This window comes from Atta colombica, unplaced genomic scaffold (assembly GCF_001594045.1).
Source record: "Atta colombica isolate Treedump-2 unplaced genomic scaffold, Acol1.0 scaffold172, whole genome shotgun sequence".
NCBI classification, from domain to species: Eukaryota; Metazoa; Arthropoda; class Insecta; order Hymenoptera; family Formicidae; genus Atta; species Atta colombica.
Genome location: NW_017259263.1, coordinates 141,207 through 160,250, shown reverse-complemented (window position 1 = coordinate 160,250; position 19,044 = coordinate 141,207). Strand labels below are relative to the sequence as shown.

The 19,044-nt window shown below is 34.5% G+C and overlaps 5 protein-coding genes across 8 annotated transcripts; 3 read left to right on the top strand and 2 right to left on the bottom strand.

Annotated features, from left to right (window-relative positions):
• The first annotated feature begins 45 nt into the window (after window positions 1–45).
• Window positions 46–1,090, top strand: LOC108686284. Its single transcript, XM_018191508.1, has 3 exons — window positions 46–686; window positions 768–951; window positions 1,033–1,090. Exons 1-3 carry the CDS (start codon window positions 430–432, stop codon window positions 1,063–1,065), a joined length of 474 nt encoding a protein of 157 aa, XP_018046997.1. The 5' UTR covers window positions 46–429; the 3' UTR covers window positions 1,066–1,090.
• A 713-nt stretch (window positions 1,091–1,803) lies between these two features.
• LOC108686281 (kinesin-like protein KIF18A) lies at window positions 1,804–4,480 on the bottom strand. The gene is made up of 2 exons (XM_018191504.1): window positions 1,947–4,480; window positions 1,804–1,843 (listed from the first exon to the last, which is right to left on the bottom strand). The coding sequence occupies exons 1-2, from the start codon at window positions 4,478–4,480 to the stop codon at window positions 1,804–1,806; spliced, it is 2,574 nt and encodes an 857-aa protein (XP_018046993.1).
• Window positions 4,481–5,666: 1,186 nt separating this feature from the next.
• On the top strand, window positions 5,667–9,323 carry LOC108686294 (pyruvate dehydrogenase [acetyl-transferring]-phosphatase 1, mitochondrial). 2 transcript variants are annotated; one of them, XM_018191524.1, is made up of 5 exons: window positions 5,667–5,846; window positions 5,931–6,149; window positions 6,751–6,892; window positions 7,294–7,770; window positions 8,235–9,323. In XM_018191524.1, the coding sequence occupies exons 2-5, from the start codon at window positions 6,018–6,020 to the stop codon at window positions 8,912–8,914; spliced, it is 1,431 nt and encodes a 476-aa protein (XP_018047013.1). In that variant the 5' UTR covers window positions 5,667–5,846; window positions 5,931–6,017; the 3' UTR covers window positions 8,915–9,323. The 2 variants fall into 2 exon arrangements, with proteins under 2 accessions (XP_018047013.1, XP_018047012.1); XM_018191523.1 differs by having other exon boundaries at window positions 5,667–6,149.
• Window positions 8,956–12,585, bottom strand: LOC108686295 (vacuolar protein sorting-associated protein 4A). Of its 2 annotated transcripts, none has more exons than XM_018191525.1 (7): window positions 12,357–12,585; window positions 11,932–12,017; window positions 11,757–11,868; window positions 11,069–11,445; window positions 10,725–10,992; window positions 10,189–10,631; window positions 8,956–9,806 (listed from the first exon to the last, which is right to left on the bottom strand). In XM_018191525.1, the coding sequence occupies exons 2-7, from the start codon at window positions 11,950–11,952 to the stop codon at window positions 9,705–9,707; spliced, it is 1,323 nt and encodes a 440-aa protein (XP_018047014.1). In that variant the 5' UTR covers window positions 11,953–12,017; window positions 12,357–12,585; the 3' UTR covers window positions 8,956–9,704. The 2 variants fall into 2 exon arrangements, with proteins under 2 accessions (XP_018047014.1, XP_018047015.1); XM_018191526.1 differs by having other exon boundaries at window positions 12,366–12,585.
• A 1,703-nt stretch (window positions 12,586–14,288) lies between these two features.
• On the top strand, window positions 14,289–16,667 carry LOC108686301 (ubiquitin-conjugating enzyme E2 G2). Of its 2 annotated transcripts, XM_018191544.1 has the most exons (5): window positions 14,289–14,544; window positions 14,660–14,741; window positions 15,084–15,202; window positions 15,306–15,535; window positions 15,844–16,667. In XM_018191544.1, the coding sequence occupies exons 1-5, from the start codon at window positions 14,502–14,504 to the stop codon at window positions 15,856–15,858; spliced, it is 489 nt and encodes a 162-aa protein (XP_018047033.1). In that variant the 5' UTR covers window positions 14,289–14,501; the 3' UTR covers window positions 15,859–16,667. The 2 variants fall into 2 exon arrangements, with proteins under 2 accessions (XP_018047033.1, XP_018047032.1); XM_018191543.1 differs by having other exon boundaries at window positions 15,306–16,667.
• Window positions 16,668–19,044: the final 2,377 nt, after the last annotated feature.

The following is a 19,044-nucleotide window of genomic DNA, read 5'->3' as shown; positions in this document are numbered from 1 at the left end:
TAGCATTATCTATTTCTCCATAATTTCCGTAAGCGGTGTCTTATTTGAAAGATCAATTTGCTGTGTATAATTTTACGCTCGTTACCTATCAAGACTAAAGTCAACAAGCAAGATTGAAATTGCGCTATTCATAACAATACTCGAATTTACTATAATTTGAATGCGAACAACTAGAGCGTACAAAGAGTCAACCAGAAACGCTCGTTGTTATTTCTTTCTCGATATTTATATATTCGTCGAACACAATCGAGTCTTCATATTTTCGAAATGTGAAACAGATTTTAACAATATCACGAACATTAGCGATTGTTTTTTTTTTGCGCTTTATAACGATATAGTATCATTCTTAATTTATTGAGGATCTTGTCCCATGTATAGTAACACGCATAATATAAAAAGTAACAAAAGTTTAAATAGCCACCTGATAAAATGTTGAAGATTACATTGCTTCTTAGTGCGTTCGATATTATTCGATGTGAGATGCAGACAACAAGATTAGAAAGGACTGTAACCGAAGCACCGTCTTGTAGTAATCCGCCCCAGTGTTATTTACCGGATACGTACAAGACCGAGCTGAAGAGCATATCGTTTCTACCTTATCTGAATTCTCCGAAAATACGCAAACAACAATCTATTCAACGCAGTTATTATGGTGGGTTCAGCTCATCCGCACCGGCTTACTACCAGTAAGTTCTTCTTGAAAAAATCATATTAAATCCTCTTCTCTCGTTGCAAAGATAGTTTGTCGATAGTAAAGTGTATTTTAGCGCTTTCGATCCCATCAGCGTATTAGCGTCATTGGCGTTCTTGGCATTTTTATTGCAATCATTTGCCACGCTTTTTGAACGTTCGAGATCGATCTTACCGACGATAATTAGTGGCAGACAGTCGACCATTGACTTGAGAGTTCCAGAGATTCCAAAACATGTGTCACATGCCTTGCAGGAATATGTGAGTATTCCAAGTTGAATAATAGCTGAGTAATAAACAATAAAAATATAATACATAATACATTGAACGTGATATTTTTAGGAAAATCTCAATGATGATTTCAAGAAGAAGTAATTGATAGTAACTTTTTGTATAAAGTAATATTTATCGTTTTTTATAAGCGATTTTTATAAATTTACATAAATAATTTATTTTTTTGTTACAAATACATCAATCGATAGTCGATAATCTCCACACAGCAAAAACTTGTTGTCAAGATATATATAGTAATTTAATTTATATTTATTTTTACTTGTGTGATGTAAATCTTTAAATATAAGTTTAGTATACAAAGCATTTTAATAGTAAAAATGCACCCTCTCTCTCTTTTTCTTTCTTTGGCAACAGATTATATATAGCTTTGCAGTAATTATATACTTTTCGAAAACAATAACGAAATGTAAATCACAATTGTTGAGCAATATCTTGCTTTATCTGTGCCGTCTGTGTTGAATAAAAGAAAAATAAGTCATATATATATATATAAATGCACGATATAGTCCATAAATTATAAAATTTATCATTTTATTTCCTAAACATATACTTATAGAAAAAGACAGAGAGAGATATTGCTTGCACAACTATATATTTTTTTTCTGCTAAATTAAGCTAAAAAAAATATAGGTAACATTAAAAGAAGTCATTTTATTAGAATACTCGACTTTACTCTTTAAGCATGTAGTCAATATTATCTACTATTTAAAATCTTGCATCTATATAAAAAAGTCTTCTTAAAAGTCTTATTACTTAACGCAATATTTGTAAGATCACCATCTCTTCAATCTTGCGTCCAGGTACCAAATTGTCTAATATTTACCACGGAACTCTAGTAGATGGTGGAGCAGGAGTAGGTCTATAATATAAACAAGAAATAATATACACATGATACATGCTTAATATTTTCATAAAGATATCGGAAAAAATTTAGATAATATTAGATATTCTCTCTGACTTACTTTTTTCCAACAATTGGTTTTTGATACGGATGGGTTGTCATAAGACCGCGCCTCTCTTTATTACGTATTGCCTTAAACGTCACGTCTGTCTTTTCCTCAGTATTATTGTGTTGGGAAAGAGATGACAAATTAGCAGTATTGTTCTTTAATTTATTTAGAATGGCGACACTTTTTGCACTCATTTGTATAGGCCTCTGCAGTTTGTTCTCCTTGTCTCGACCAGTACTCTGTACTTTGTTATTCATTACTAGCTTTTTCGTTTGTTTGAAGGGTGTACTGCTGTTTTCACTGTTTTTGTCAGATAATACACGTTTCCTGATTATGTTCTTTGCATCAGTTCGTGGAGATGCTTGCACTGATTCATCTTTCAGCAAGAATTTATTTTCGTGACTTCCGCTGCTTAAATTACTTCCGTTACTTAAATTAGAAATATTGCTGTCGATATTATTCTCACCTATAGCAGCATCGAAGGTACAGTTCAAAATATTCGTATTGTGTTCTTCATCATCCATCTCTGCGATTACTGGCATTGAATTATTTAATGGATCTATTCCACTTGTACTCAAACACGTAAACATGTTGAAATCGTCCACTTTGTTTGCCTCGTCCGTATCAGACCATTTGATATTTCGAAATCCTTCGAGCAACTTTATTAATTCCTTAAATTCTCCTTGCATTTTATCGGTCATTGTACCGAAACCTTTCACCATATTATAATAATTCTGTAATGTATTACTCATACTCTTTGTTATAGTGTTAATCGATTGCCTCTCGTTTTGCAGGACACTGCTAAGTTTTTTCATATGCTGTTGCATACTGGGAATCCAACATTTCTCGATGTTGAAAATTTCCAAAGATAGTTTACTCTGCAGATTCTCATCGAGAAGTTTAGCTTTTGTCTCTTGTATTGCTGTTTCAATCAAACATAATTCCTGCCATGTCTCTTGCATTTGCGCTTTAAGGGCCTTTCGCTGCCGCTGAAAATGTTGTAAAGATTTATTAATGCGCAACTTTCCGCTAGCATTTCGTTCTTCCTGTGACAAGATATCGCTGGCTGCCGTTAGATTATGTAATCTCTCATCCGCGTCTTTTTTATAGAGTATCCTACAAGCTAAAATTTTATCGGCGCTCTCCAAACTCAATATCTTCTCTATCAAATCCTTCTTCTTTTCGTGCAATTTTATCAGTTTGTTGTACACATCCAACATGATAACAGTTGGTTTACTCTCAATTGGTTGCGGTGTTTCATTCTCGTAAGTTGCCAATTTTGATTTCAAAATATCTATTTCCTTCTTCTGTTCCTCCACTATCTTGATATAACCAGCAACATGTGTTTCACAAGATACATTCTTCTTAGCATACGATTTGATTTTCTTTGCTCGATTCGCATATCTTAAAGTATTATGTGTATCTTCATAAGTAATGCTACCAGGGGCGATATTAGCTATCATAACAGTGTGGCAATTACCACCAAGTGAATCCTTTAATAGCCTCGTAAGTTTAGAGTCCCTATATGGAATATACTTTATACCATCTGCTAGATTATTTATACAATTTCCAAGAGCCAATAAGGATTTATTGATGTTAGCGCCTTCCTTAAATCTCACACCTTTACATCCAGTAGCTGAAGCTCTTTCGGATCCCGCCAAATCAATCATGGACAGTTTAACTCGCTGCACCTGACTGTCTAGCTTATTGATTATCTTAATGTATACCTGGAAAACTGCATGACTTCTACTGCTTTCCTTGTTTGCATCCGTTGGATGCTGAGTGCGATTCTTATTACCCTCTGCCAACAATGATAACAATTCCTCAGCGTTTTGAATAGCGATAGGTTCTAATCCAGCAACTACAACTCCACATCTACCATCTTCCCTCAAGTGCAATTGGCCTGATTTGTGCAACAAATCTTGTACATTCTCGTTATATATTTCCAGATAAGACACACCCAAGGTAAATTCACGATATTTGCTCTGATTTTCAATCTCAGAGAAGAGTTCTGCCACAGTGTGATATGTAATACCAGGATCTTCCTTGTTACCCAACATAGTATGAGTTTTTCCAGCACCAGTGGCACCATAGGCAAATACAGAGCAATTGTAGCCATCTAGAAGGCTGTTGATCAATCTCTTGGTGCTTCCCTCGAATACATCAGTATTGATGGATGTCGAATCAAAGACTCTGTCAAAAATAAATTGTAGTTGCTTGTTCTGTTTCTTCAGCATGTCCCTACCTTTCTGCGCTACATTGTGGAAGAAGAAGGGCGTCTCATGTTCCTTCGGGTCGAAAATCAACATTTTGTCATCGACAACTTCGATAATCGTTCTATTGTTATCTTGTAGCTCGCGTTCATTAGGCGGACGAACTCGTACGATCACCTTAATTGAAATTTCAGAAGTATCTTCCGTTTTTATCGTGGAACTGCTTGTGCTCGGCTTGACTGATCCACCGGCCGATAATTGTCTCTTGAGTCCCACTTTCTTGGCTTTGGACGGCGAGAATGCCTTGCCCATATCCTTCTTACTGAAAACCATCGTTAATAGACTACAACCGCTCGAGTTTGACTAATTTGCGATCCTCAGTACCATAATTTCAGGGAGCAAAGGAACAGACGTCATTCACGTTGCTCTTCTCACATCGTGACATCGCCCGACGCCACTACTTCGAAAATTTTCAAGCGTTTAGTCTATCGTTAATTACACAATCGTTAATTACACAACCGTTACTCGACGTATGTTGAGCACGCTCGGTCGGAGGCAAGTTTTTTTCGTCACAAAAGTGAAAGAGAATCGTGCTAAAAAACACGAAGCTAATGAATAAACGCTCGTCACCGAAGAACGTGAAGAGCCGTTTGGCGTTACGTTGAGTTTTGAATTTTAAACGCAGACAATCGAGCGCAGGCGCGCAAATCGCCAGACGATCAAAATTACTAGGGGAAATGACATCATCGGCTTTCCTCAAGCTCAGTTTCCAACAAGTGATTATGGATTTCACTAGGCCATTCCATACAAACTTGCATAGCCGCATAATCATATGCATAAAGAAAATTATCCAATGATATTTCTATCATAAAGACAAACGTAAAATAAAATTGAATGATTTTCTTTATGCGATAATTATATTAGGACTCTCGAATTTTAAATAATACAAAAAGATAAATATAAGCTAATGAGTGTCAGCAACGATAAATGGCGCAGTTATTTAGTGAACAACTAATATTCAAATATTGGATTGATATCTTCTTTATTTTGAATGTTTCGACTTTCTTTGGAATCCTCCTCAGCATTTTCTTTATGCATATGTTTTTGCGACTATGCAAGTTTGTGAAATGACCCTTACATCTAAAACTACATGGAAAACTAGTGCAACATTTGAGCACACTGAGTGCAATTGATTAATAAATGAATTCACGTATCTTTAGAGTTAAATTATTAATAAATAATTTAATTCTTTTTATTACTATTTTTTTGATGACCACGATAACCCTATAACTTTAAAAAGATTAATTTATTTATTAACATTGAAAATATGTAAATCGATTTGCACTCAATTGTATCAGTGTTGCACTAGTTTTCCTAGCAGAAAGTGCAAAAAGTGCAAGCTACGCGAATAATAAATCTATTGGTCTAGATTGATCTAGATTGTTTGCGCGTGATCGCGTGATTCTGTACGTTCATTGTTGTTCATTAAGTCATTTTCTAATGACGTCTTAGAGCGTCGGGTACACCGAAGATTACACGTGTTTACGTTAGTTTGTGCACGCTGCGGCTGCATGCGATAACGTTATGCGACAACAACGCATATATACATCCGATGTTTTATTTCGCAAGGTTTAAGCACGTCGATTAACTCTGGAAAAAAAAGAGAATCGTATCTGTATTACGTAAATCACAATATAAGGTATACAGAGTCTTCGCACGACACATCAAATTCAAGAACGCTGTTGGTCGTATATATTTATTTTGAGTGTCTTTAACCTATAAGAGATCGAAGATGTGCTGGAAAAGCGGAGGCGAAGAGAAATATTAGCACGAGGAACGGTGCCGGAGCACGGCGATATTCCGAGATAGGATGGTCTTACAAAAAATCAGCTATGACTTCGTTAAAAGTTTTCGGCATGTGCATGCTAGAACAAGCGAGTCTTGTGGTAACAAGAGCTTTCAGCGATTGTATATGGCATTACCACGGCTCACGCCGCAAGAGGTACATTTTAATTTAATCCTTAGTACACGATAATTTTCTGGTCCTTCATTGCCCATGATAGGTCGTTTGTGTTCTGAATTAATTTTCATTGCTCTTACAAATATATAAAAATTATATTTTTCTTACATAAACTTTAACATTTTTAAAGAAAATATTTATAAAGTTATATATTTAAAAAAAGAAAGAATAGAGATAGTTCATAGTCATTTATTGATAATTATTTCATCAGATGCTCTTAGCATTTTAAAGAAAAGATATATATAGGACACAAATGATTCAATTATGGATGCCAGCATGAATACAGTCAGACACTGTGTAATACAGTGTATCTTCCAACAAATACAGTACAACACAGTGATCATCTCTGTTTAACATTGGCAAACAACAAGCTGTGATGATCCATTGTATCATTTATGTTGCTGTTGGAAGACACACATAGTGAATCGTTTTATCTTTGTTTTATCTTTGTTTAACATAGACAAGTAACAAGAATGTAATGATTCTGACACTGTGTCTAACTATGCTTTGTTGGAAAGCATTTTGTGACTCATCTCTTCTCTAGGGATATATTATGCATATTATCATTACTATCTCATTGTAGGTTACAAATGTCTTACAAGCCAATGAATATACCAAAGAATTTTCCGGTACAGGATCTATAAAATATTATGACTCTAATCAATTGGCATCTAATAATCCTATAGAAGATACAAGATCCGAGGCTCAATGTTTATTAAGTAAAGGTACAAAAGCCAAACTATGAACTTTATTCTGTAACTCTTTAACAACAGTATCAATGTCACTGTTACATTAGATATTCTGTTATAATTAAATTAGTGTATCTTTGTACACACAGTAAATTAAGTATATGTTTAATATTTAGCAAAAGCAGGAAAAATTTAGTTGCCATTCAATGCAGCAATAAAAAAATTAACTCGTTGCGCAAATTTTATACATAATAGAAAAACTATGCAACAATATTGTTAAAAATAGAATTAATTTTTTTTGCTGAAATCATTGGTTTTATCGACCAGTTGATAAAAAATACTAATGATATAGATAAGTAATATCAGGCATTAAAATTCAAGGATTTTTAGAATTTTGTCTCTACAAATACATTGTTTCCAATTTTATCTATTTGCAGGTGTATTATTGGGAGTTTTTGATGGTCATGGTGGTAGTGCCTGTGCACAAGTAGTATCGAAAAGATTGTTTCATTATATATCGGCATGTCTGTTACCATCAAAATTATTGGAACAATATTTGAATTCTATTAGTACTGATAAAAAAATTAATTTACTCGAGACTTTCAATGATAAAGTAGAATTTGTAGCTGAAATCAGAGATCTCTATCAAATAAGTTTCTTAAATTTTATAAAAGACTTGATACAATCAGATACCAGAAAAGAATTTCAAATGGAAAAGGCTTTGGAAAATGCGTTTCTCAGATTAGATAATGATCTATCAAACGAAGCTCTATTACAACTAAATAAGAAAGATGCTGCAAAAACTCTCGCTGTCGCAATGTCGGGTACAGTTGCTGCTGTTGCGCACATAGATGGCCCTCATCTCCATGTCGCTAGTGTTGGCGATTGTAAGGCTGTCCTAGGAGTACTTTCAGGTTTGTCTTTTCATTATCTTGTCATATTATATATATCTTAATATTAATTAAAAATAAAACAATTGTAATAAAAGGCTGTGAGAGTCAAGTTATCAATTATCTTACATTTATTAAAATTATATAAATCTTGATGTGATGTCAATGAGCGCAACCACAATATAATACAATTTGAAGATGACTCAAAGATAAATCGAAACGTCAAAATCGTATTATATTATGGTTACGCTCATTGACATCACATCAAGGTTTATGTAATAATTTTAATAAATATAAGATAATCATACTGATAATTGCGTTGATTCCCACAGCCTTTTATTACAATTGTTTTATTTTTAATTTGTGAGCTACTTTCTGTTGTTAATTAATTAAAAGGAGAGAGAGAGAGAGAGAGAGAGAGAGAGAGAGAGAGAGAGAGAGAGGAGAGATATGACTGTATTAATAAGTCCTGTATTAATTTCATTTAGAAAATGGATGGTCGGCTAAAATGATGACGGTAGAGCATAACGCTGATAATCGCACGGAGGTAGAGAGAATCTTATCGGAACATCCACCAAATGAGAGATCAACTGTGATTAAAATGGAAAGACTGCTTGGGCAACTAGCACCACTTCGCTCATTAGGTGATTTTCGCTACAAGTGGACTAAGAATATTATGAAGGAAGTCGTGGTACCATTCCTTGGCGAGACGGCGATTCCTCCAAATTATCATACACCGCCCTATTTAAGCGCCAATCCGGAAGTCAAATATCACAGACTGATGCCGAGGGATAAATTTCTTATATTAGCTAGTGATGGATTATGGGACCTGATTTCACCATTACAAGCGGTACGCTTGGTAGGAGAACATATGAGTGGAAAAGTTACGCTCAGTCCATTCAGATTACCTCGTAAAAATATGAAATTGTCAGACATAAATGAAATGTTGTTGCAACGTAAGGAGGGCTTGAAGAAAAAACCTCTTGATAGCAATGCAGCGACGCATTTACTGAGAAACGCTTTAGGTGGTACAGAATATGGAATAGACGATGCCAAATTGTCGCAATTGTTGACTCTGCCGAACGAAGTGGTTCGAATATTTCGTGACGATATCACCATCACGATCATTTATATGGATTCAGAATTTTTAAGACATTGTCCTCCCTAAAACTGTCGCAATTTCTCACTATTTTTTAATACTGGTATATATCAGTATACAGCTTGTTATTTATTTAGTTAACAATAAAAACAATTTACATGAAAACAGTATTCTGAATATCAGTAATATGTATGTAATATGTTACATGACACTCGCGTTACTCCATCGATTTTAGTTAGCGAAATGTTTTTTAATTGGCTAACATACGATTCGATTTCGACTCTCTACGAATGATTCCGGGTTAAACCCACTCGAATTATAATCGAGACATTCGAATAGTAATACACAAGAATGTTTGAAACTATATAATCAAAGGTGATTAGGAAGTAGCTATATAAAATCTATGATTTACAATTAATTTGTTAGGTACTTATTATAGTGATTACAATAGTGATGCATTAAACACAGAGCCATGCCATATACCGTAAATGTATCACCAACATTTTTCCTACTTTGCACTTTATGATAAAAAATAATCAACCTCTTGTTTGACTGCTTGATAAAAGTCTAAGAATTTTTTATCTCAAAATATATGGTTTGTTTCACAAGTGTCATTTTTACTAAATAAATAAGCAATAAGCTTATGTAATAACAGATTGTAATTATTGTTACGCTTAAAAAAAGAAGAGATCTAAAGGAAACGAAAGAAAAAAATTCGTTTCCAAATATAACATATTTATACAGATATTATCAAGCGAGTATCATAAGAGGAATAAGGCAAGCAAGTATAACTAAAAATATTTGTTGAATTATAAATCTGTTTACTTAGTTATGAGAGAGTTACGTTCAAAAGACTCTCTCAACCCTCTTGACCAAAATCTTCCTTAAATTTCTCTAACTTTGTCAAATCTTCTTCATTCACTGTAGGACGGGTCGTTGCTAGTGATTTCAACATATCTTTCTATAAAATGATAACAAATAATATATATCAGATAAAAACACTTCTCACTATATAATACATACATAAACATAAAATATATAAAAAAATAATATAACTAAAGCCTGTGCACAATGGAGGAAGTATCAGGAACAAGTAGAAATATTAGGCTTAGTTTTTCATTACCTGGTTAAATTATGATCAGGCTTACTGGGCCTAAATATAAAAAAGAAATAAAAAAAATTAAGAATAGAATTTTATGTCATTTTATTTATATCCATTGTGCATTACGTTTAATCTCTATTCCTAATTTTTTAATTTCTCTAATATTTAATTGATTCCTGTTCCTAATATTTCTTTCAATGTAGGCAGGATCTAAAAAACGAATATTTTCTATAAATTTTACCATGGTAACTGGTGGCTCGAACAATTTGTCACCATCTACTTCCATCCAATTCATTTCTATGGCAGCCGGGTCACCAGGGGAACATGGAGTAAGTAAATCATCAACGATAACATTAGGATCTTTAGGCGACGGTCCTTTAACCCGCTTAAAGTGTGTAGCTGTTTGCACTTGTCGAATCGGCTGCATTAGAGCGTCTCGTACAATGATGCTTATATCGGCTCCCGAATAACCATCAGTAGAAGCCGCTAACTTCTTAAAATCTTCTTCCGTCAAACAATGTGATGTATTACCCAAGTGGAGCTTGAACATAGCAGAGCGCGCCTGTTTTTCGGGCAACGGAATGTAAATTCTCTTTTCAAATCTTCGTCTAATTGCAGAATCCAAGACCCAAGGTATGTTCGTGGCTCCCAGCACAAGTATGTTCTCGTTATTGTTCCCTACACCTGTTGTATATATATACAGATAAAAACATTAATCCAACTGTATTTTGTGTTTAATTTGACAAAAACAAAATAGATAAATATTTGAAAACGTACCTTGCATTTGAACTAGAAATTCTGTTTTTATTCTCCTTGCGGATTCTGACTCATTATCTGATCGCGACGAACAGAGAGAATCTATTTCATCAATAAATATAATGCTACGTTCCTTTTGTCGTGCTAATTCAAACAGATTTTTTACAAGCTTCTCTGACTCTCCTAACCATTTGCTTACTAAATCCGACGATGATGCAGAGAAGAAAGTAGCTTGATTAGCTTCTGTTGCCACTGCCTTCGCCAAATATGATTTACCGGTTCCTGGTGGCTAAATAGCAAAAATTAAGAATATATCTCGAGTAAAAATAAATATAATTAAGTTCGTCGTATTTAAAATTGCTTACCCCAAATAATAAAATACCTTTCCAAGGTATACGTCTGCCAGTAAAGAGATAAGGAAAGTGCATAGGTAGAATAACAGCTTCTTTTAAAGCTTCTATGGCTCCATCGAGACCAATCACATCGCTCCACTTAACGTTTGTGTTTTCGTTAATTATAACGCCTTCCAATTTGCTTTGCAATTTCTTCTTTTCAGGATCACTGTCAACATCACTGTCACCACTGTCGCTCTTCTTATCCTCATTCTTGGAGTTGTCCGCTCCAGCCTTAACTGGTTTTTTTTTATTCTTCTTCAAGTATTCTTTTAGTTTTTCTGCCCTTTCTAAATACTGCATACATTTTGCTCTTATGCTTTCCTTCACTTTGTCTCCATGCGTCTCGTCTGAGATACATTATTAAATCAATTATGTTAACTTTAAATATTCATATACAATACAATTAATTATACAATAAATTATTAAACTTGCATATCCTAATGTTTACTTAGGGCCTTTTTCACCAACCCCGATTAATGCTAATCAATGGTTAACTCAATCACTATCAATGTGAGAACTAAACATAGAAGAAGAAGAGAGTTCTAGATACATTAAACTGCTGTTGACACTTCTGGGAGTTAATTGTCGATTAATTTAATCAGAAATTGATGAAAGAGGTCCTTATTATTAGATATTAATTACTTGTTACTGGACATACATTTGATTGAATGCAAGAAGTATTCAACGCCATGCTCATATAATCTGAGAGCTTCCTCATAATTTTTATTGCGATCCTCCTCTGTAGCCTTTGTCACAAGATCTATGGCCTTCTGTAAAATTGATTACTCAGTAATTTTGTTAATATCTCATCTTCTAATTTTGTAAATGCTTACCTGTAATATCGCCGAAGCCATGCTCAGCTTCTTCTCACGATGTTGAGAAGTTAAATATATAACACAGGCTGTTCGTGCCTGTTAAGCTACCAAAAAGATTCGTCAATTAGTAATCAAAATCAAAAGTTAGACGTCGTTTATCACTTTGGTTACTCTATTATCGTAGCTATCAACAATGCAATTTTCGCAAAAATATTGATGCCATCGCGACAAATCTTTTGATTCGACTGAGCGTCCCGATTTTCATCAAGCAGTACACGAAATGATCTCCCACAATATTAAATCTTTTCACTCGCTGTCACTCGCTAAAATTTTGTAATTATGCGACAAAACTGAGACCGCGTACCGCATTGTTGGCGACGATGCCAAAATAACGCATTGCAATTTATTGCACAGCTAATTCAGACATTTCACAAGACACATACGATACATACAAGTCTTCTTGGAATACTGTTGATATTGTTGTCACTGTAAAATTCAGGATGTCTTCAAGCAAGTCTGCAAACTCGTCATCATTTTGGCTTTAGCTTACTCCTCAGAATCTTCGGATGTTCCTTTGAGTACCTGGAAATCGATGCATTTAACCTCGTTTCGTTATTGGCTGTATAACATAAGGGTTAATCACTGCGAAATAAATGGACGAATGAAAATGCGAAACAGTCTACAAATTTCCTTCTTCTCGAAAATTTCTAGAGCAGCGAGACGCCATAGGCCTGTTCTTTTTGGCTGAACTTTTGCACCAGTTCATCTTTCTTCCTCTTCTTTCCTCCTAGAGAGAAAAGGAAAAAAGATGAACTGGTGCAACAGTTCAACAGTTTAGCCAAAAGCATTGTTCGTTTTGTTTCTCGGGTGCTGCATTGTTTCGATGAATGTCGGACATCGTATGACGGATGTTGTACAGTCAGGGTCTAAAAGATTCAATTTCTTTTCGATGGATTTCGGAATGCAGCTTGTTCTCCAAGCAATTGGTTCTTTCTTACCGATAAATAAAAATCAATCAATCACTCGATGAACAAGCTGCGTTCCGAAATCAACTGAAAAAAAACTTTTACAACCTTGGAATCAATTCTGTATTTTCAAACAAGGTGAAAATTACAAAAGCAAGCAAATTTATTAGGAGTTGGCCAATGAAATTATCAGTATTCTAGTAAATTCGCTCACTTTTGTAATTTTCATCTCATTTCAAGATACAGAATCCTTTTGTTGCAATCTTTTAGACTCCGATTGTACATAGGGCCGATTGTTCCATCTTTTGGTAAAGTTTACCTGTTAGGTAAATCTGACAATCCGCGCAGGTGATTGGATAATCTTGCTACTTACCTAACAGGTAAACTTTACCAAGAAATTGGAACAATCGGCCCATAGTGTAAATCCTACATTTCAAAACTACGTTCCAAAACTTCTTCTCCGAAGAAAATTTTACTCGAAATGTATAGTATACGTAGTATAGCATACGTAAAGAAAAATCTTCTTTGGACAAGAAATTTTGGAATGTAGCCTTGAAATATAGGATTCACATTATTGTGGGCCGATTGTTCTAACTTCTTGGTAAAGTTTACCTGTTTTTTATCTGTTAAGGTCATTCTACATTGATCGTATCTACAGATACACATGTCGCAAGTCACAAGCTTGTTGCTTCAGCCAATTCGATACTTCAATTTTAAAGTCGTATGATGCTTACGATGCTACGAATGGCCTTTAAGTAAGTAGCAAGATTATCTAATCACATGCGCGGATTGCCAGATTTACCTAACAGGTAAACTTTACCAAAAGATGGAACAATCAGTTTTATGTACAATCGGAGCCTAAAAGATTGCAACAAGATTTTTTTCGATGGATTTCGGAATGCAGCTTATTCGAGTGATTGGTTTTTATTTATCGATCCATAAGTAAGAATCAATCGCTTGGAGAGCAAGCTATGTTCCGAAATCCATCAAAAAGAAATTGTTATAACCTTTTAGACTCTGATTGTATAACATTCGTCATACGACGTCGGACATTCATCGAAACAATGCAGCTCTCGAGAAACGAACAATACTATGGATATGATCAACACGATGCTACAAATGCTTTAAAGCAATTTTTGATTGGTCAATTTATAAAATTCTTTTTTCTAATTGGTCAACCAAACGTTTCAAAGCATTTATAATGAGATTTTAACCGCAGTCTATAAAGAACAGATTTTATGAAAACGTCCGAATTTTCGCCACATATGTACCCGGAAAATTAGCATTTCGGAACGCGACGACGCATGACCTCATCCTGGTGAAGTTTTGGAACGCAGCCTATGGCGTGTCACGTGTCAAGGTACGATTGGTGGGGAGAACAGCGCGCAGGCGCAGGACCGTGCAGTTTTTTAGGTTAGGAAGAAACTGGAGGAAATAGCTGATTTAGATCTTCATGCGAGAAAAACTTAGAGATTTATCGAAGTGATAAAATCAATTGGCTCCGATGATCTCGGCTGCCGCGGCTATTCTTCGGGGTCAGTCTTAAGAGAGATCTTACGGGAGAAGTCGTCCGATGATTTAACGTTTCGTAACAGCCGACGAATCATCCGTATGATTTAAACGATGGCAGGCTCAGCGCTCAGACGACTTATGGCGGAATACAAACGTGAGAATCGGCTTTTTAATCTCCTACACCGCAATAATGTTAACTTGCTTATTAAAAACGTAATTCGAGGCTTTTCCCGCGAAGCAGTAACGCCTGCACTATGACGATCTTGCAGAGCTAACCTTGAACCCGCCGGAAGGCATCATCGCCGGCCCGATTAACGAGGAAAATTTCTTTGAATGGGAGGCTCTCATTACGTAAGTTCTTTTTCGATCTTTATTTCTTCAAATATCTTCCACTATCAATTCTTGTTATTTTATAACAAGAATTATACAGCTTTCTTATCCCATTTTTTTTTTGTACCTTGATTGCTTAAACCAATAGGCTTGTTTTTTTGTCGTTGCATTGAACTACACTAAAAATCTTTTTTCTTACTCTTTCGCCAAATATTAAATATATATTTATTTTATTTAAAGTACGAGTATATACTTCAGTAATAAAAAAGATCTTATATTTACTGCTGAATAAATAATACTTTTACGTGAACTTTTTCATAAATTGTTCAATAGATGTGAGTTGATTCTTGATGGAATTTTTAGTGGACCCGAGGGAACCTGCTTTGAAGGTGGAGTGTTTCCAGCGAAATTAATATTTCCTCCAGATTATCCATTAAGTCCTCCAAAAATGCAGTTTACCTGTGAGATGTTTCATCCCAACAGTAAGATCGCTATTAAGCAAGATATATACTTTACTAGCTATTAATTGAACAGCAAAATTTTTGTCAACTATAAATATGAAATCACATCTTTTCTTTTATTTAGTTTATGCAGATGGAAGAGTCTGCATAAGCATATTGCATGCACCTGGTGACGATCCAATGGGTTACGAAAGCAGTGCAGAAAGGTGGAGTCCAGTACAGAGTGTGGAGAAAATACTGTTGAGTGTTGTAAGTATGTTGGCTGAACCAAATGATGAGAGTGGTGCCAATGTGGATGCCGCTAAGATGTGGAGAGAAGATCGTGGAGAATTTGAGAAGATAGCTCAAAAGCTGGTGAGAAAGACTCTGGGTATTCCACCTTAAAATAGAATCTATTTGTTGAAAGAAAGAAAAAAGAAAAAGCTCGAGAGTGACAGTTATTATTACTTTTGTCAGTTGATGGTATTCCTGTAGGAAATAATAAATTTTTACCTGTGCAGCAAACAAATTTCTTGTGTGCAAATAATTCTTCGTGCACGTTCCACTAATTATTTGCGCACGGAAATATATTATTGTGAATTTTACACTTATAAAAGAGTAAATCTTCGGTGACAGGAATCGAAAGTGTTAATCTCAAAAAATGTTTATTTTCAACATTGCAGTACAAACATGGGTAATCAAATACATACGCGATTATCTCATACGCTTACATATACCATTTCATTGTGACAAACCGATAACGAAGGACAGGATTCGTTTCTTGTGTTCGGGTGCGTGATTGACGTTAAGTATAATATATATTAAAATTATCAACTGATCCCACAAATTACCCTACGGCGATGTTAAAGTAATTATCACATTCGCATATGGTGTTATATTATTCGCATGTAAATGTATATCGGCGAAAACGCATTATCAACTAATGTGTTTGAATATCTTTTAATATTTAAAGAGAGAAATACAGATTAAATAAATATATTCATAGTATTTCTTTTTTTTACAAAGATATATGTAATGGAAACAAGGGGAGTAGTGGTTCTTTCACTGAAAAATCATCTTTAGAAGACTCATAAGTTTGTCAAAACGAAACAGTGAATAAATTAAATTGTTCTCGCGATCAGTTATAAGCCACGGCAGTGTCACTGCGTGTAGCTTAGCGCCGAGATACTACCAGTGTCTCCAGATTCTTTTATATTTACGAAATCACATGAATACCGATCGAAAGACCGCCGGCATGATCCTGATAGAAGTTCCGGACATGTATTGCCGCATCGTATTTACAAAATTAAGAAGTCCGCACAGCAGATTGATTATCGTGCACATCCCGCTCTGATAACAATCGAACTTGGTGACAAAGACGTGCAGGGTGTCCCACTTAAAGCGTCCCAGTCCGAGTAGCCGAACGATTGATTTGAAAGAAAGAGCTTTCTTTTAATTTTAGAGATAATTAAAATTGTTAATAGATAAATAAAATTAATTAAAATCTTTTTTCAACAAAAAAAATCTAGCACTTTTTTTTCATTGTTAGTATCCCCTCGCAGATATGACTCCGAGTTGCTTTACGCAAAACACCCTGTAATTAGACTAGAAGAAATAAATTAGTACATCTCGTCGCGTATACAATAGATGATCTTTGTGATCGAATTGCAAGTATAACTTCAAGGATCAGACAAGTCCATTCTTCGAAATTATCAGCTCTTCATCGAACATATTCATTTATTTCATTGAGCTTTATCCATATTTAATCGTGTCTGGATAACATGTTTAAATATCGAAAGTGTATGCAAATCAAAAGAGCATTTCGTCAATTTGGTAAGACTCGAAATATCTAATAATTTAAGATTAAATAATAATTAAAGATTAATTTTTCTTTATTTTAAATCGAAAAAGTGAACTTGTTTGTTTCTCTCCTTTGCAAATTGTATCTTTTCACTCTCACCCTTTTTTGCTTGGATTAAAATTATCAGTAAGAATAAATACAAGATTTCGCACATGAATTGGTATTTTATTAATAAACAATACTGAAGTCCAACTGAAAAATGCAGTATTTGTGACTAGCATTTGGCAATTATATGTAAATAATAAGGTTTTAATGTACTTGTTTCGTACAGCCGAAGTACAACATCTTGTATACTCTTTTAACCCTAGGACACTATCTGTACATGCATCTCTGAGATATATACGCGTATTGGTCTTTTCTGATCTCTGAAGATTTCAACTTTTCAATATTTTCTGAAAGTCAGACTTTCCCAATTTTTCTAAAATTATAGTAACGTTTTAATAGATAAAAAAATTAAATCGAATAAATTTTCGCATATTCTTTTTTGCATTTTCCTCAAATGTATATAATCTCAGAGAAGTATATAGTTATAAACAACCATGGAAAAGAAGAATTAGCTTTTTAGGATTAATTATAATTCTTTGATCCCTTTTCTTATATATATAATCCCTAAATAATTTTTGTGCCAAATTTTCCAAATATATATATATACAAATACCTAAAAACATAATTTATAAACAATCGTGTAAAAATCTTTGTACGCAAAATTACGTTTTTAACACCGAACGAAAATACACAGATGTTGTACTCTGGGTACAGCTGCATACTTTGGCATATGAGAGAGGATGCATTTTACATTCTGTGCCAAGCGATAGTAACACCGATCGATGTCGAATCTTTATCGAAATTCGATCGCGCCTCCGAACGAATCCGCCACATTTTTCACAACCAGGATCGGAAGCTTCATTTTACTTGCAAGATATCACGCTGATATTAAAGATTCATCGCTGATATTAAAGATTCATCAGATTTCAATTAGTCGTGAAATCGAGAGCAAAGTACGCAACAGTGCCGGGACAGTCTGTATATGAACGCTCGACTCGTTTAACGTTTGCAGTGTTTCGCTTGTCGCGAGACGGATCTAATATTGTGGCCGTCCGTTTATCAGTAATATCACATTTCGCTAGAAGAAGTGTACATTCAAAAGCAACCACTCCTTACAGCGCCGCGCGTGTTTGCGCACAACGACGACGAAAATGTTACAAATATACAAAAACGTTTGACACATACACTTCCTGTCGCCTAATCACGCAATAAACAATCGGAGACGGAGACTTGAGCTACTTTTACGAGCCTCTTCTAGGCTGTAAACGTGCCGTATTTTGCGCTAAACTCGAGCTTCATTATTCGTCTTTAAAATCTCGATTATTTTAGATTGATTATTTTAGGAAATGCCATGCTTTGATTATTTGCACTTGGCAATATTCTCTTGTCCAATTATTACATTTAGCTTCGACACGCTACAGCTTTATAGGCCTCCCGCTTGGCGCAGAACGCTACGTTTCTCTTACAATTAATTCTTAGAGCTAGTTGCATCAACTGTAGCTAATGAAGATGTCGATTATTTGTAATTAAATAAATTTTCATTCTCTCTCTTATCTATATACTAAGAATACGATTTACAGATAATTAATCAAGATTCAACTAAACTCGAAGGCGACAGCGCTATCATTAGCGCTAATCAGAGTTTTAACTTGAATTAAATGTAAATTGATTTAAATTAAATTAATTCAATTAATTAAGTTAACTTAGATTAAAACCAAACTAATTAAAACTTAATTAAGCCTAATTTAATTTAAATCAATTTAAATCATTCAATTTACAACAGTTAACTAAAACTAACAGTTTCATAAAATAACAGTTAATCAAAAATTTGTCCCTTATTTCGTTATTAGCTAGAATTTGTTGTCGCGGTAATTAAGCCTGTTAATGCAACTGACCCTTAAACATAATCTTATCGAATAAGATGCTCACGCTCCCTTACAACTAGAATTTCCTTGTAGTTGAAATCACACGTTTTGTC

Excerpts from the sequence above, each read along its gene's own strand:
- LOC108686284 (XM_018191508.1), top strand. The coding sequence starts at position 430 with ATGTTGAAGATTACATTGCTTCTTAGTGCGTTCGATATTATTCGATGT. Across the intron at positions 687-767 it reads TCCGCACCGGCTTACTACCA|CGCTTTCGATCCCATCAGCG; the intron begins GTAAGTTCTTCT and ends AGTGTATTTTAG. Across the intron at positions 952-1,032 it reads CACATGCCTTGCAGGAATAT|GAAAATCTCAATGATGATTT; the intron begins GTGAGTATTCCA and ends TGATATTTTTAG.
- LOC108686281 (XM_018191504.1), bottom strand. The coding sequence starts at position 4,480 with ATGGTTTTCAGTAAGAAGGATATGGGCAAGGCATTCTCGCCGTCCAAA. Across the intron at positions 1,844-1,946 it reads AAACCAATTGTTGGAAAAAA|ACCTACTCCTGCTCCACCAT; the intron begins GTAAGTCAGAGA and ends TTTATATTATAG.
- LOC108686294 (XM_018191524.1), top strand. The coding sequence starts at position 6,018 with ATGGTCTTACAAAAAATCAGCTATGACTTCGTTAAAAGTTTTCGGCAT. Across the intron at positions 6,150-6,750 it reads CACGGCTCACGCCGCAAGAG|GTTACAAATGTCTTACAAGC; the intron begins GTACATTTTAAT and ends ATCTCATTGTAG. Across the intron at positions 7,771-8,234 it reads TGTCCTAGGAGTACTTTCAG|AAAATGGATGGTCGGCTAAA; the intron begins GTTTGTCTTTTC and ends AATTTCATTTAG.
- LOC108686295 (XM_018191525.1), bottom strand. The coding sequence starts at position 11,952 with ATGGCTTCGGCGATATTACAG. Across the intron at positions 10,993-11,068 it reads AAGGTATTTTATTATTTGGG|CCACCAGGAACCGGTAAATC; the intron begins GTAAGCAATTTT and ends TTTGCTATTTAG. Across the intron at positions 9,807-10,188 it reads TCGAGCCACCAGTTACCATG|AAAGATATGTTGAAATCACT; the intron begins GTAAAATTTATA and ends ATCATTTTATAG.
- LOC108686301 (XM_018191543.1), top strand. The coding sequence starts at position 14,502 with ATGGCAGGCTCAGCGCTCAGACGACTTATGGCGGAATACAAAC. Across the intron at positions 14,742-15,083 it reads GAATGGGAGGCTCTCATTAC|TGGACCCGAGGGAACCTGCT; the intron begins GTAAGTTCTTTT and ends TGGAATTTTTAG. Across the intron at positions 15,203-15,305 it reads TGAGATGTTTCATCCCAACA|TTTATGCAGATGGAAGAGTC; the intron begins GTAAGATCGCTA and ends TCTTTTATTTAG.